The following is a 14,985-nucleotide window of genomic DNA, read 5'->3' as shown; positions in this document are numbered from 1 at the left end:
GACACGCATCTACAAAGCTACTTTTTTTTTTTTTTTACAGTAAAGCAAATAATTACTTTCCCTGGTAACTAGTTACTTTTATTATAGAGTAATTCAGTTACTAACTCAGTTATATATATATTGAATAAAAGATGCATTTTTCATTGAAGTACCCATCTTTCTTGTGTTTATTATCATTTGCCACATAATTAAAGCAACCTCATGCTAAATTTAAGAATTTTTTTATAATTATCAGATTAGTCGACTAATCGTTTCAATAGTCGGTGACTAGTCGACTATTAAAATAGTCGTTAGTTGCAGCCCTATTTAACAATGCACTTTAATTGTAGTTTGTCTCTTCTTGCTGCATGATTACTGGTAGCTCATTGGTTAATAAACTGGTTAGGGTTGGCCCTTTGGCACAGCATCATGTTCATGCAGTAGAGGAGGTTACCAATTCAGGACCGCAGTCCTACGACCGCCTTCGTAGGACCCACAATTGTTTTACTGAAATCCTACTCTATTTATTAATTTTGTTTTAATGAGCCAACAATCCCAAAACCAAACCAACCAACCGGTCATTCATCTTATAAGATTGTCAACATAGTCATCTATGCCATTTTATCATTGCTACAGCTTCCTGGCTTGTAGCACTTGGAGTCCATTCCAATAAATGGATTTTCCACATCATTGTGAACGTTAAATGTTAATGGTCTTAAAGTATTATGAAGAGTAGTTATGATCTAGTGCAAATGATGATACATAACACTGACATCTGACAAACACCCCATTGAGCTAATTGGAAGGGCAAAAGGACTATTTGTCACCGTGTCCCTCCGTGCACAGGCTCTGGGTGCCGCCTCGGGCCAGGCGACTTCACCGGGTGAAAGGCCCACAGGTGGAAAAGGCGAATACTTTAGTGTAGTACTACGGAGCTGCCAAAATGACATGAAGGGAAAAAACAAACAAACATGTACTGGTGACAAACACTGACTAGTTTGTCGCCAGTACATTTTTTTGTTTTTGTTTTTTACCTTGTCTTTTTATTTTTCCCTTCATGTCACTTCAGGCGGCTCCGTACTTCGGCGGCTCTGTATATTACAAATATAATTTCAGTATACAAAATTTATTGCAAGTATACTTTTACTTTTTGTGCTTATTTAAAAGTATGTTTAACATGTACTTTTAAAAAGTGTTCATCACAATAGATGTCATTAAGTTCAACTTTAATGTCATGTTTAAAATAAGTATACTAATTCTGAAATACTTCAAGTGGTATTGTATTGTACTTGAACACGCTGTATTCCGCCTTATGTTTTCTGTTCTTGAATTGTTTAGATTTAAAGCTGGTATAACTAATTATCTGGCCTCTGATATACGCCTTAAAAGCTTCCCATCTAATTAAAGAAGAAGTTTCAGTGGTATTGACGAGAGAGAACAAATCTATATGTTGGCCAATGAAACAAATTAATTTGTGATCCTGCAACCATTTAGTATCAAATTTCCATCCGGAAGGTCCACAGAATTATTTGGTAGCACTGTATTCAATAGATACTGTAGCGTGATCAGAGATGATTATGCTATTGTAATAACAATTTTTCACATTTGGTACTAAAATTTTAGAGAACAGGAAAAAATCCAGAACGTCTTATGCGTGGTCGAATAACATGAAAATTCTCTCTTGTCAGGGTTACGCTCCCTCCAAACATCGCAAAGGCCCAACTATAATAAAATAAGATGTTGACCAAAGAGAGAAAATAATGAACCTACCCCCGGGGTCTAGAGTGGTGGTATTGACCTGAAATGGAATTGACTTGTGAATTAGGATGGCAACCCCTCTAGCATGGGATGAGAAATTAGCCACAAAGACCTGACCTTGCCACCTTCTCCTTAACCTGATAACTTCACCTGAGGTTAAATGTGTCTCCTGTAGGAGTACAATTTTAGAACCTAAGTGTTTAAGCCTTGTCATAACTTGTTTTAGCTTGACCAATCTACCCAGGCCTCTGACATTCCAAGAGGATATTTTAAATAGCTGATTACTAGCCATGTAACCTTTTATAAAGAGATCTGTCAAAAGGGACCATCATGTATCTGAGTGGCTGTATCACCCGTTTGCTTAACAAATTTTACAAAAGAGGTTGAAAAACAGGTCAAAATAACCATAAGACAAATTGAGAGAAAGACAAAAATAAAAAAAGCAAACAAACAAACAAAAAAGGAACAGCAACATATAACATTTTGCTAGAACCTGCAAAACAACCACAGTTAACACCTGTGTCATCGACCTGACGACTGCCTTCTATCTACCTTCTATCTCAAAACTAAATTATTACACCAACTTCCTTGGCTTTTGTTGATCCTGCAAAGAGGAGCAACGAAAATAAAACTAACTTATTTACGCTTTATCTCTGACTCTTAGTCTATGTAATTTAAAGACCCTTTGAATATACAGGATTTTTTATGGAACTAAAATTGTAAATGTTGTATTGCCCAGGTTGACTCAGATTAATAATAATTACTCTATAGTTTAGCACAAACTAGGTGTAAATAATAGCTTATGTTTCTGTCTCTTAATAATGTTGCTCGAGACAATTTAAAGGAAGATGGAAGAAACAAACCACCCAAAGTATGTTATTTTGCATGTGCTTGTCTAATGATTAAATAATTTGAACGTCCATGCTCACAACTCAAAAGAGGAGGAATTTCAGTCATCATTGAAATAAAGTCTAACCTAGAAAGCTACTCAAACGTTTCAGTAAATGCAGCACTTTAACATACTAGCATATGTAATATGCATATGTAAATACGTACTGTCCACCGTGTGTGATGCGGAGCTTAGCAGGGAACTGCAAGCCGTACTGGATTCCTTCCGAGCGGAGCCTCTGTTTCACCGCGTCATAGGCTTTCCTCTGGCGTTGCACTTCAGCGGAGAAGTCCGAAAAAAACTTCACTTGCCTGTTTTCGTACATGACTTTCCCCTTTGCTTGTGCCGCTTTCATCACACGAACTTTATCCTTGAAGTTTAAAAACTTCATGATCAACGGTCTGGGAAAGGGGGCAGAGCGCGTGGATTTTGCTGGACCGGTGGGGAAACGGGATACGATGAGCGCGTTCAATCCGCACCGCCGTAGGGAAATCCTCCGCACCAAGGATATCGGGGAGCCACTTCTCCAGGAAGGCTTCTGCATCCCTGCCTTCTGCGCTTTCTGGGAGGCCGATGAGACGGAGATTGGAGCGACGTGAGCGATTCTCCAGGTCCTCGTTCTTCTCAGTAAGAAATTTTACTTGCGTTTCCAATTCCGTCATCTTGGCTGTAAGCTGGGCTGCTGTATCTTCCGTGTCACTTATGCGGGTTTCAGCTGTGGTTAACCGTCCCCTGATTGTATCCAGATCCGTTCTGATGTGTGCTATACCGTCAAGTACTTCACGATGCCGCTCTAAACTTTCTGCCTTTAGTGAATTAATGGCCGCAAGTATAGCATCTGGCTGTTGGGGACGAATGGCATGTGGAGTATCTTCATCGGAGACTGCGGCTGTCAGTCATCATGGTGTTGCCATTATCCGCGAGCGGGCTAGTAGCCTCCTCGTCCTCACTAGCCCGACGCTCGTTGCTAGCTAGCGTCGATCTTGTTGTTGGTAATTCAGCATTAAACTGATTTTCAGTTTTTTGTCTTGTTGAATTTTAGTTTTTTTCCCATTTTTGGTTTGCTTTTCCCGCTTTAGCTGCCGTTCAGGACTTAAAAGGGTCCGTTTCATAATTCACTTGTCAGAGACTCACGAAGTGCGACGCTAGCGCAACACCATAACCGGAAGTCGCCTTATGTTTTCTAGTATATCTACCACAGCGCCTTTCTGCTTGTTTTTTTTTTATTGCAAGATTTGTAAAAAAAAAAAAAAAAAAAAAAATACAATTACAGTACATTTGTTAAGTACAAAGAATCAGCGGCAGATGCAAACGCACTGTCCAATGTGTTGTACACGTGTGTACCTGTGTAGCCAAAGCTAATTTCTAACCTCTTTTTATGGGCATTGATAGTTCAAACATTCATATAAGGTACTGGTTACATTTTAAAATATGTGCATTGAACAATGACAAACAGCTTCTCCTTTCATGACAGCACACAGACAAACATACAACAGAAAAACATTTAACCAGGACTAGAGTGTTGAAGAAAACGTTTCTAAAATCCTTAATCTGCTTTGGACTGGTAGGTAGGATACTCCAGAGGTTTAGCCTATGTTTCCTTATTTCCAACCGTTCTGTATTTCTGTCGTTTGTGTATCTTTGTCTGCATCCTTCATGTTGAGTTTGTGTGTGTTGTCTGCAGCCATTTGAGCGCGGTGGTGAGGAAGTGCGCCGCCCAGCACCTGGCTGCGTGGCCCGCCTGCTGTCCGGAGAGAAGGACGTGACGGACAGAATCCTCCCAGGCCGTGGTCAAGCTGGCCCTGGACTCCTCCCAGGAACCCAGGCACGTAGAGCCCACGGTGACTTCCTGTGTTCGGTTAAGTCTTTGGCGTCTGTCGAATGGCCCGGAGACGTACCGGTCTAACTCCTCCCCCTTCAGGTCCTTTGGCCGCCGGATCCCCCCCCCCCTACCACTTGGTGACGGGTCTTGTGAACGTTGTTGTTGTTGTTGCAGGATCAGAGTCTGGGTGAGATGCCCCAGATCCCACCCTCAGCTCGGGGCAGAGGCTCGCTTCCCTGCAGTGGCACCGTCAGGGCCTTGACGCTCAACAGGAAGTTCCCCAAACCGACCATAGAACCCACCACCACCCCCACCAACACCACCCCCACCACCACCACCAACAGGTGAGATTCCTCCCAGACACATGACAGCCACCTTTGAAATATGTTCATAAAAGTAAAACACTCACTTATGCTATTAGGTCAGCTCCTCTCTCGGGGTCGTGTTCCAGAACACACATTTAGTATGTCTCTCCTATATTTATTTATGCATTTATGCATTATGCATTTATGCATTTGTTTGTTTTCTCAACTTTCCAAGATCATATATATATATGTAGTAAGTATGTATGAAATTTCATGACATGACATTTTGTGATACCCTACAGCAAGTACAGCTCCAAACCTCAGGGGCACAGTATCGGAGACAAGGCTGAGTACATCAGGCAGCTCAGCGCTCTGCTGGAGTCCAAGGACTTCAGGGAGCGCATCAAAGCCATCGATCAGCTGGTGGCCGACTGCCAGGACAACCCCAGCATGGTCATCCACAGCCTGTCCCCGGTCCGTAAAACACCCCCACCAATCGTAAACGCCCACTACTTCACACTCGCCCTTATCCCCTTTACTGGTGAGACTACCTCCTGTCCCCTTTTTGGTAATCTGTTCCCCGTTTCTCCCCGCTCCCCTAGGTGTTTGACGTCTTCAGAGACCGCCCGCAGGAGTCCAACCGTAAGGTGAACCTGTACGCCCTGGAGGCCCTGCAGGAGATGGTGCGCCTGCTGAAGGACGACCTGTCCGGGGTGCTCAACCACCTGGTGCCCGCCATCGTGGACAACCACCTGAATTCCAAGAACCACTCCGTGTACTCGGCCGCCACAGGGGCCCGCTGCGAGCTGGTGCTGAACCTCGGTGAAGGTGAAGGTGAGGAGCTGTCCCGAACAGCCCAAAACACTTTTTTTTCGATTCCAATTCCATCTAATACAGTGGGTTCACTGGCTCTTTAAAGGTTTTTTCCACCCAAATTCTAATGAAAGTGCAGTTTCCTCTCATTCTATTCATGTTGGTTCTGTCTCACAAGATGGTGCCAGGTGTGACATAACTTCATATTCCCTTTTGGGTCATTTATGCATCAGTTGAGCTAAGGAATCCATGCAGGGAATAGAGTAAAACATCCTGTTTTTGTATTCTTTGAATTTCACTAGACACACAATTGTATTTATTGAACCTTTATTAATAATTTATTCAGGAATTCTCATTGAGGTTAGGAACCTCCTTTGCAAGTGAGACATCATAGTGGCACAATTATATACACATGTAACATACAGAAAATTAACATAAACACATACGACGATAACATAATATTATATTATTATTATTATATATTATAATAAATACGGGTGAGGCAAAACAGGCACAACTACCAGCGTTGTCAATCAAGGCTTTGTTCAAGATGGATTGAAACTTGCCTAGAGAAACAAGGGTCCCGTGACTGAAGTTGACCTTGAAGGTCATTCAGGATGTTGGGGCTGCTAACTGCTAGCAGCTAACTGCTAACTGCTAGCTGTACAGCCGGTCAGAAGGACCTGATCATTTGACCGAAGGACACTGTTAGCATTTGAATGAAGGTTTAAAAAATTAACATAAGTGCTTCTCAGGAGTCAGAATCGTCAGAAACAGGCTTCTTCCAAACACAAATCAGATTTCCATTTATGATGACTTGATTGAATTACAGCCGTTCAAAGCAATTTATGAGCTTAGCGTCTCTAGGTCAGGAGCTGACAGTGGCCATTACCACAGTTGGGTGGTAACAGCTCTCTGACACTCGAGAGATCAGGCCAATCAAATAGTCTGAGTGTTGGTAACACACTCATAGTTAAATTAGATTTAGTGTAAATAGACACTCACACACACATTAACTTCTTCGTCTACACATTTCTGTTCAGAGAGCAAGTGCAGAACTCGGTCAATGTCATGTTGAGGAATGTATTGTCTTTTACGTTTAGTTCAAATACATTACTGTACCGACAGTGATATATTGTTTCACCTTCCTATGACAAATGTACTTATTGTAAGTCGCTTTGGATAAAAGCTTCTGCTAAATTCCCTAAATATAATTGTAAATACTAAACTCAAATGTTCAAATGTTTTGTTTTAGAACCATTGGACCATTTTGGACCCAAGGTTTGGATGGACTTCAGTTCGTTCAGGTCAAGTGGATGAAGGTGTGCTTCTAAACTGATTCTTTTTATCATCGCCTTGCTCCTCTCCCGCAGCAGATCCTTGAGACGGCCCTGTGGTACAAACACAAGATATTATTATTATTATTATTATTATTATAATAGAGTTCAGATTCTACCACCAAAGGAAGGAGACGGCTGGTAGTGGCCCACACAACAGCCTCTCTTATTCTTACAATCTTACAACAATACTGAAAACAGTGTGTACATCAAGACTACTATTTAATAAATGTCTCCAAAGTGTTTTTTAATTTTCTTTTAGATACATGTCGTTAACAAACAGGGAGGGGTTAGGAATCTTGTCGAAAGATACCAAGTTCAGCTAGAGACATGGGGTTTGAACCGAGAACCTTTTGGTCTTGGATTTAAACACTCTAGCACACCAGACTCATCTGCCAAATTTGAGTCGTTTTTAATTTAGTTTTCCCGGACAAACCGTACTGGGCCCGGGATCCGTCCCCCATGTCTCCCGGGCAGGCTTGAGCCAGATGCCTAGCCCCGTCTTTTTAATAACGCTGTCTGCATGTCATTTTAAATAAAACAGTCTGCTAAATAATTACAGCTAATCGGTTGATTAAGTAATGCATTCAGGTATGATTACATAGTTCTTACACAGCATCAACTTACGTAGCTGTAGATGAATAGCAGCAGTGCTCCGACCAGCATCACTGTGGCTAAAACCACAAACACCAACACCTGGAGCCTGGGTGGACCGTCAGGACCGCCTGTGAACATGAACAGCCGTTTAAAAAGGAGAAAATGAATCATACAACACTCAAAGAGACAAGCCCCCCCGCCCCAGAATATTTTGCCTTGTTAAGCAAAGAAGTCATTCATGCTGAGTTCTTTATTATTCAGCCCGCAGCAGCCACCCTGACCAATAAACATTTCACTTTTCACTTTTCATCTGTCAGTGTTGTATCTGTCAGTGAAAGAAGTCCAGGGACTTCCCATGCAGGGGAGAAACTGAAACCGATGGAAAGTACAATGATGCAATCCTGTTATACTGGCTCTTACTTCCTCTTGCAAATGCTAGTAGAGGCTAAATGGTCTTGCTTGTTTGATATCTTTATCTGTGGAAATTCAAACACTATACTAGTAATACTAGTATAGTAACACTATAATAGTAATCAAATAGTAATCAAACCAAACTTTTTTCCCTGTGACCCCTATTTTTAGTTACGAAATTGGCTTAGGACCCCAAATTGTTGTGCATCGTTTGAACCATTACAACATCCGCCTGTAATATCAACATCCCGGTGAAGTTATCTAGTACTAGTAGTAGTTCATCAGTAGCACACACAAGTGGGGTATCGACCCCGGGTTGGTAAACACTAAACTAGCATAGTCCAGAGACATGGAGAATCTGAGTACATACCTGTGACGGCAAGGTGGAGCCGTCCTTCTCGGCTTTGGCCTCCCACTGGGGCGGCTAGGCGACACAGGTAAGTGCCACTGTCCCCAAAGCTCACGTTGGGCAGGAGGATGTCCCAGCTGTCCTCCAACAGCTGCACCTCTCGCCGCAGCCCGATGCACGGCCTGGTGGTGCCGTTGGGCAGCGCTCGGATCAGCAGGCCGTCAAGGCGCTCCGCTGTTTCCTGCTGGGAGGAGGTCAGCAGCACACCGTTTAGACACATTGGATTGGATGAGACCTCCTCGGCTGTGTTGAATTATTACACCTAAAACCCAAGGCTGATTTGGTAAGACAATCAATGATGGGATTGATGTTTATTACAGATTTTGGCCATTATATTCGTAATAATATTCATAAATATATCAATTAGATAACAAAACAATAGGCGACAACAAATTGCATGTTTTTTATTATTATTATTATCTTATTTATGCATTTGTGAATATATCAGATATCTTTTTTTGGTGGTATGAGGTTACACACGGTTAACAATGTAACAACAGTGTTAATAACACAACAACAATGTTATTACAAAAATAAAAATCGAATAAAATAGCCTACCTTGTACCAACGCAGAGCCCTGTACTGAACTCCCGGTTGGTTAACAGCGGTGCACGTCAAAACACAATCTCCTCCATTATCACACCTCCTCTCAAGGGAAACAGCCGTGCAAGTACCTAGTGAAACCCGAGCCATTCGATCAGTTGCAGTGCTGAAAAGAGCCTGGTTTAAGTAAACTAAGTTTAAGTACTTTAAGCAAAATACTTACAAAATGCGAGTAGTAGGACTAGGCTTTGATTCAGCATGCGTACAGTCATCCTATGGTTTGAGATGCCACACTGAGTTTGAAAAACCAGATTACAGTAACCGTTCAACAGAGTGCGTGGTTAATAAGCCTCCGTTTAAAGGAAGTACGTTTAGGATAAGGGAATTCCCAGGGCGGGCAGCAGAGGTTTCCTCATAGGTTAAGTAGATTGTCTCTATGACGAACATGTCATGACGCACATAAGTTTCGATTTCCTGAATCTGTGACATTGTCTAATTTAATATCCTTTTCCATATCTTAAAAAAAAAAACTACGCCACACCAGATAAGATCCCCAACCACTTCCTTCTACGGTAAATTAAGAATCAAACAAGGACACTTGAAACAAACGACCGATTGAAGTGGTTATTCGAACTGGTATGTTCCTTAGAGTGCTAGAAATTAATGCTGTCGTCGTGCGGATTGAACATATATTGTAGGCCTAATTGCCGCATATCTTCCTTCTGCGCTCCGTCATTTCATGACCGCAGTGAGGTTAGTTCTGAGTCGGATTGTCGACAGGCATTTACTGCGGATCCACTGGATTCTTCAGTTTCACCCAACCAGCCACAGCTTAAATTGAACTAAACCTCGCTTTTAACCGCAGGTGTTTCACTAAGGGACCATTGTAAATAGCAATGGTTTTGCACCGCCGTAAAGTTATAGTTTTAAGTTGGATATTCGACGGACATCCAGTCCGGATCCTGCGGCTTCTTCTACCTCAGCTTCCCCCGGTGAGGTGGTAGAGGACGGTCAGCTCACCTCCGAGCACTCGGTCTTGGGGACTTGGGGACCGTCAATAAATTGCAATTTGAGTGACAAAATTGTTGTTATTTACATTACAACGATTCGAACAGATATTAAAGCCCCAGTGGGAAAAAACACCTATTTTTATTGGATATAAGTGCTTAAATTTTGTGACCCAGTCACAACCAATTTCACCATGAAATGAATGTAGTCCTACACACTTATAAGGAGCTAAAAGTGTCCACCAAATGTCATATGATATAGTCCTCCTAATATATATTGGATATTATATTTAATGTAATCATATGTTGTTTATCATCCACTGGCTACCTGTTCCACTGTTATGTTTTTCTCACTTTGATCTGCCTGGGAATTCATATAGGCCTACTGTGCAAGAAGAAGCAGTAGGAACCCACGGCTAACCCATGAGTGCAGCTCCACCAACCACGGTTCCACGCACAGCCTCATCTCCTGGACCAAGCTGAGGAGGTTTTCCTCATTGGCTGTCTTTCACTTTATATCCTATATTGCCGGCTCTGTTTAAATTAAAATGTTAGGCAGGCTGTGAACCTGAGAAACAGACAGTCTGGCAATGTACAGTTAACAAAAGTATTTTAATACCTCTTATTAATTCAGAAAGGGAATCTGTGAAATTTAATTAATCCCTAATTTGATTACATGCAAATTAAGTTATTTCATCACATAAGCAATAGATAAAAAACTTAATTTGCATGCAATCAAATGAGGGATTAATTACATTTCACAGATTCCCTTTCTGAATTAATAAGCGATATTATAATACTTTTGTTAACCATTGCCATTCAGAAAGGGAATCTGTGAAATTTAATTAATCCCTCATTTGATTGCATGCAAATTAAGTTATTTAATCACATAAGAAATAAATAAAAAAAACAAGAAAATAAATGTGTTTGAAAAGGTTTCTTGGCATTCTTGGCCAAGTATGGCAATCCTGCTCCCCAATGCTTCCAAAATCTCCAGATGTTAATCATGGAGATAACGTCGGGCTGGGATTCTAGGAGTTTAGGCAGAAGGTCGGCACGGATGGGGGGTGTCTGTGGATAGGGTAGCTGAGTTAGTAGTCTCAGGCTCCTTCAACAATATAAAGAAAGTAAAAGTATAAAGAAACACAGTAAGAGAGCTAAGCCTAAATAAACAAATAGCCTAAACAAATAAACTACAAAAGGCCTACTGGACGTAATTAGAATAAAATTAAAATATAATAATAACTAATATATAATAATTACTAAGGTGGATGCAGCGTAGAGTGAAACGATTCTTGACGGCTGGGTAGGCTCCTACTTTATTCCACAGTTTCAACAACCTACAGTATAGGCCTACACGTCTGCACAAAACATAACCCGACTCGTTTCATTCTTCATTCGACTGACACACGCTATCGCTCGCTCTCCTCTCTCGTTCACTCACTCGCTGACGTCACACACACACACACACACACACACACACACACACACACACACACACACACACACACACACACACACACACACACACACACACACACACACACACACACACACACACACACAGAGATTTTGGCCCCCGTGCCAGGCTAGGGGGCCAAAATGAAACAGAAACAACCCAACAATTCAACTGCGTCACGCACGAGAATTAAGTTTTTACTGATGAAACACGGAAGCTCTCTGTATATCGACATTATTACACGGCAAATAAACATGGATACCATGAGAGCGCTGTGTTGGTTGATCATGGGTAAGTTTTAATTCTACCATGGATGATCGATAGCTTACAACAACGTTATAGACTGAAGATGTATTTTCTTGATTAATATAGGCTACGTAGCCTACTTAGCCTATACGCCCCGGGCGAGTTGGTTAACCATCCATTGGTTAACGTGTTTGCGTGTGTGTGTGTGTGTGTGTGTGTGTGTGTGTGTGTGTGTGTGTGTGTGTGTGTGTGTGTGTGTGTGTGTGTGTGCGTGTGCGCGTGTGTGTTAGTGTTAGTCTCCGCTACAAATGCTAATTTAGTGGGGGAACCTAAATACTATCTGTGCTGTGGAAGCCCAGAGATTAAGGTTGATGACCTTGAAGACTGTGAACAGGCTTGGGAATCAGCGGGAGATGTGGTAGGCCTACAATAACACATTCATAACACATTCAAAATAACATGCATTGATAAATAACATTTATATTTTAAATGAATCTATATTAATTAATTTCAGATCGCTGCATATTATCCAGACCAGCTGGCCTATCCTCCTGAGTGTCTTGCTCCCTGCAGCAGCGTTTCCTTAGGGAAGCTCAGCCTGGACAGATGTCTCAATGTCCAACTCACGATGGTTTGCTTGGTATGTTAACCTTTATATTATTTTACCTGTAACCTACAATGATATAGTAGCCTACACTTCTCATGTTGTTATTTGGGCAGGGTAGGGTAGCAAGACTTAACGTTATTCTGAAATATTCATAACGTTAGGCTATTGTGTTAGATATGCATTTGAAGACAAGTTGTACATACTTTATGATAGGCTTACTAGGCTACAGTTAAGACTAGCACCACTATGATATAATCTTATAAAAGATTTAAAAAAATGTTTACAGGTTTTGACTACCCTGTCTTACTTAAACAGCTCCCAGACGGACGGACCGTAGATTGGGAGAAGAAAACAAATTACATTGCAAACACTAACTGCCCAGTGACTCCAAAAGCGTTTGCAAAATCAGCAGCATCACCACGTAACAGCTACAATGGTAATAATTGATCATATTTAATATTTAGACATTTAATTTGAAAGACTTTTGAAGACAATCAAAGACATATAAACATCAATACACACACACACACACACACACACACACACACACACACACACACACACACACACACACACACACACACATACATATCAATGTTTGAACAAGGGCAAATTATATAGATAAAGCTTAACCTGCTATGATAACAGGGTGGTTATTAGGTAAAAGACTCCAGCAAGAAATATATATATTTAGTTCCTGGTGATCCGTCACCCAGAATAGTGCGTGTGTGTTTTTCTTTGCATGGTCTTCAATAGTTATAGTACTGCGGTTCAGTTTCATTGAACCTTTGCACAATTTAAGAACAATCTTTTGTGTTTTGTGTCAATTTGAAGATGCGTTCAAACCCGTTTCTCAACTGAAACTTACGTGGGTCATGTTTCTGTTTCCGGTGAAAGCACAGCCACGCTATAACTTCCAGCGCTGCTATAAACCTTTGGCGCTCATCACGGAGCCATCCATTGTCACCTCATATATTAAACACAGAACAACACCTAAAATGTATTCCTTCATTGTGTGTCACTTCCATTCACAGTATTGTAAAGGGGCTAAAAGTGTCTACCAAATGTCATATGATATAATATATAATGGATATTATATTTAATATAATGTAATAATTTGTCGTTTATCATGCACTGTAGGCTGGGTACCTTCTCCACTGGTATGTGTTTTCACTTTGATCTGCGTGGGAATTCCTTTCTACTATGCAAGAAGAAACGGTGGTAACCACATCCAGGCCAACCAATGAGTTCAACATCACCAACCATGGACACCGAGCCACCCAGAGCCTCATCTCCTGGACCAAGCTGAGGAGGTTTTCCTCATTCACTCTCTTTCTGCTGCACTTTATATCCTCCCTTCCCCTTGCACGTCTCTGTTTAAAATGTTATAGGAAGGCTGTGAACCTGAGTTTAGCTTGCAATATACAGAAAGGGAAACAGGGAAATTAAGTGGCCAATAATTGCCTCTTTTTGTTGCACACTAATATTGTTCTTAACTTGGAAGTGTTTCATCAGCAATAGAGCAAAATCAAGAAAATGAATGTGGTAAAAGTAGGCCTATGTGGGGTTTCTGGGCATTCTGGGGCTGTGTTCCAATAGTCGTTTCACACCAATTCTGTTCCCAGACGCTTCCTAAATCTACAGATGTTCTCCTTGGTCACCATTGTACCTGCTGTCCGATAAGCCAGAGAAGCAGCCTGTGGAGGTTTTACTACTGAATCATTACAGCCCCACCGCACTCCACCAATACACCAGCCTACACACTGCAGCCTTTCTGGCTGCTGCTTGTCGGAGTTTACAACGTTGGCGATGGAAGTGCTTAAAACCAGGAAATTCTGAATTTGAATGTTCATGTAAACACAGAGTGCCCTTTGTGCTGATTCAGGGATGTACTTCGGTTTTTTATCAAAGATCAAATAGGTGCTGAAACACTGTGTTTTTTAACTACCTCCTTTCTATTAGGGATACATTTATAAGCTATTTTTTATAAAGGTTGACAATAATAAATAAATAAGCTAGATTAGCCAAGTTTAATCATGTAGTATATGTGCAATGACCAAAATGTGAGGAAAAGGGAATGTTCCATCACTACAGCCAACAACTTGGCTATATGTAGACAAACACTTGATTAAATAACAATAATAATGTAATAGTGCTGCTATGCAAACTAATATCTCAAAGTGTGAATTTACATTTGTTAGTGAATATGTAAGCCATATTTTGTTATACATTGTATGAATTTTGTTCAAAGGCGTGCACTTTTACCTGCCATTTTTCTTCTTTCTCTTTTCTTTTCTGCTGACCTTAACTTAATAAAATGCATTTGAACAATGCAATTTAATTGTAGTTTGCCTCTTCTTGCTGTATGGTTAATGGTAGCTTATTGGTGCTTAGTGCTTAATTATTTTAATGTGTGTATTTGAAAACCTTTGAGACTGCAATTGAGAATTAAAGTTGACATGGCTGTTAAAAGGAGAGACAAGACTGGCCCACTGGGGTGATACATTTATTGTGACTCATGATTTGACCTTGAGTATACTTTTATTTTGTAATAACAATATGAAAATGGCTTCAAAGTCCTCTTCTCTACACAAAACACCAAATTACATCCTAAATGTAATATTTTTCTTATATTATGCATAATATTGCATAATGTTAGCATTTGTCTTACTTTTAGCAACTAATCAACCTAAGTCTCATTAAGAAAAATGTAGGAGAGGAAATTTCAGAACACATACATACATATATTTCAAATACTTTACAATCATATTTACATTGCATTTTTTATTTTCTGTTTGGGTAG

General features: G+C 40.8%; 1 protein-coding gene and 1 long non-coding RNA gene across 3 annotated transcripts; one reads left to right on the top strand and one right to left on the bottom strand.

Annotated features, from left to right (window-relative positions):
- Positions 1 to 5,954: 5,954 nt before the first annotated feature.
- Positions 5,955 to 9,197, bottom strand: cd83 (CD83 molecule). Of its 2 annotated transcripts, none has more exons than XM_084471618.1 (5): positions 9,087 to 9,197; positions 8,879 to 8,994; positions 8,282 to 8,504; positions 7,531 to 7,628; positions 5,955 to 6,957 (listed from the first exon to the last, which is right to left on the bottom strand). In XM_084471618.1, exons 1-5 carry the CDS (start codon positions 9,133 to 9,135, stop codon positions 6,796 to 6,798), a joined length of 648 nt encoding a protein of 215 aa, XP_084327744.1. In that variant the 5' UTR covers positions 9,136 to 9,197; the 3' UTR covers positions 5,955 to 6,795. The 2 variants fall into 2 exon arrangements, with proteins under 2 accessions (XP_084327744.1, XP_084327745.1); XM_084471619.1 differs by having other exon boundaries at positions 8,282 to 8,501.
- A 2,266-nt stretch (positions 9,198 to 11,463) lies between these two features.
- Positions 11,464 to 14,654, top strand: LOC311351145. The gene is made up of 5 exons (XR_014636715.1): positions 11,464 to 11,620; positions 11,866 to 11,993; positions 12,090 to 12,215; positions 12,498 to 12,618; positions 13,323 to 14,654. It is a non-coding gene; the product is annotated as an uncharacterized lncRNA (long non-coding RNA).
- The last annotated feature ends 331 nt before the right edge of the window (positions 14,655 to 14,985 follow it).

This window comes from Micromesistius poutassou (assembly GCF_964030765.1).
Source record: "Micromesistius poutassou genome assembly, chromosome: 8".
In the NCBI taxonomy this organism is placed as follows: Eukaryota; Metazoa; Chordata; class Actinopteri; order Gadiformes; family Gadidae; genus Micromesistius; species Micromesistius poutassou.
Note: the sequence above shows the minus strand (reverse complement) of the source record. Positions and strands in the feature narration are given on the sequence as shown.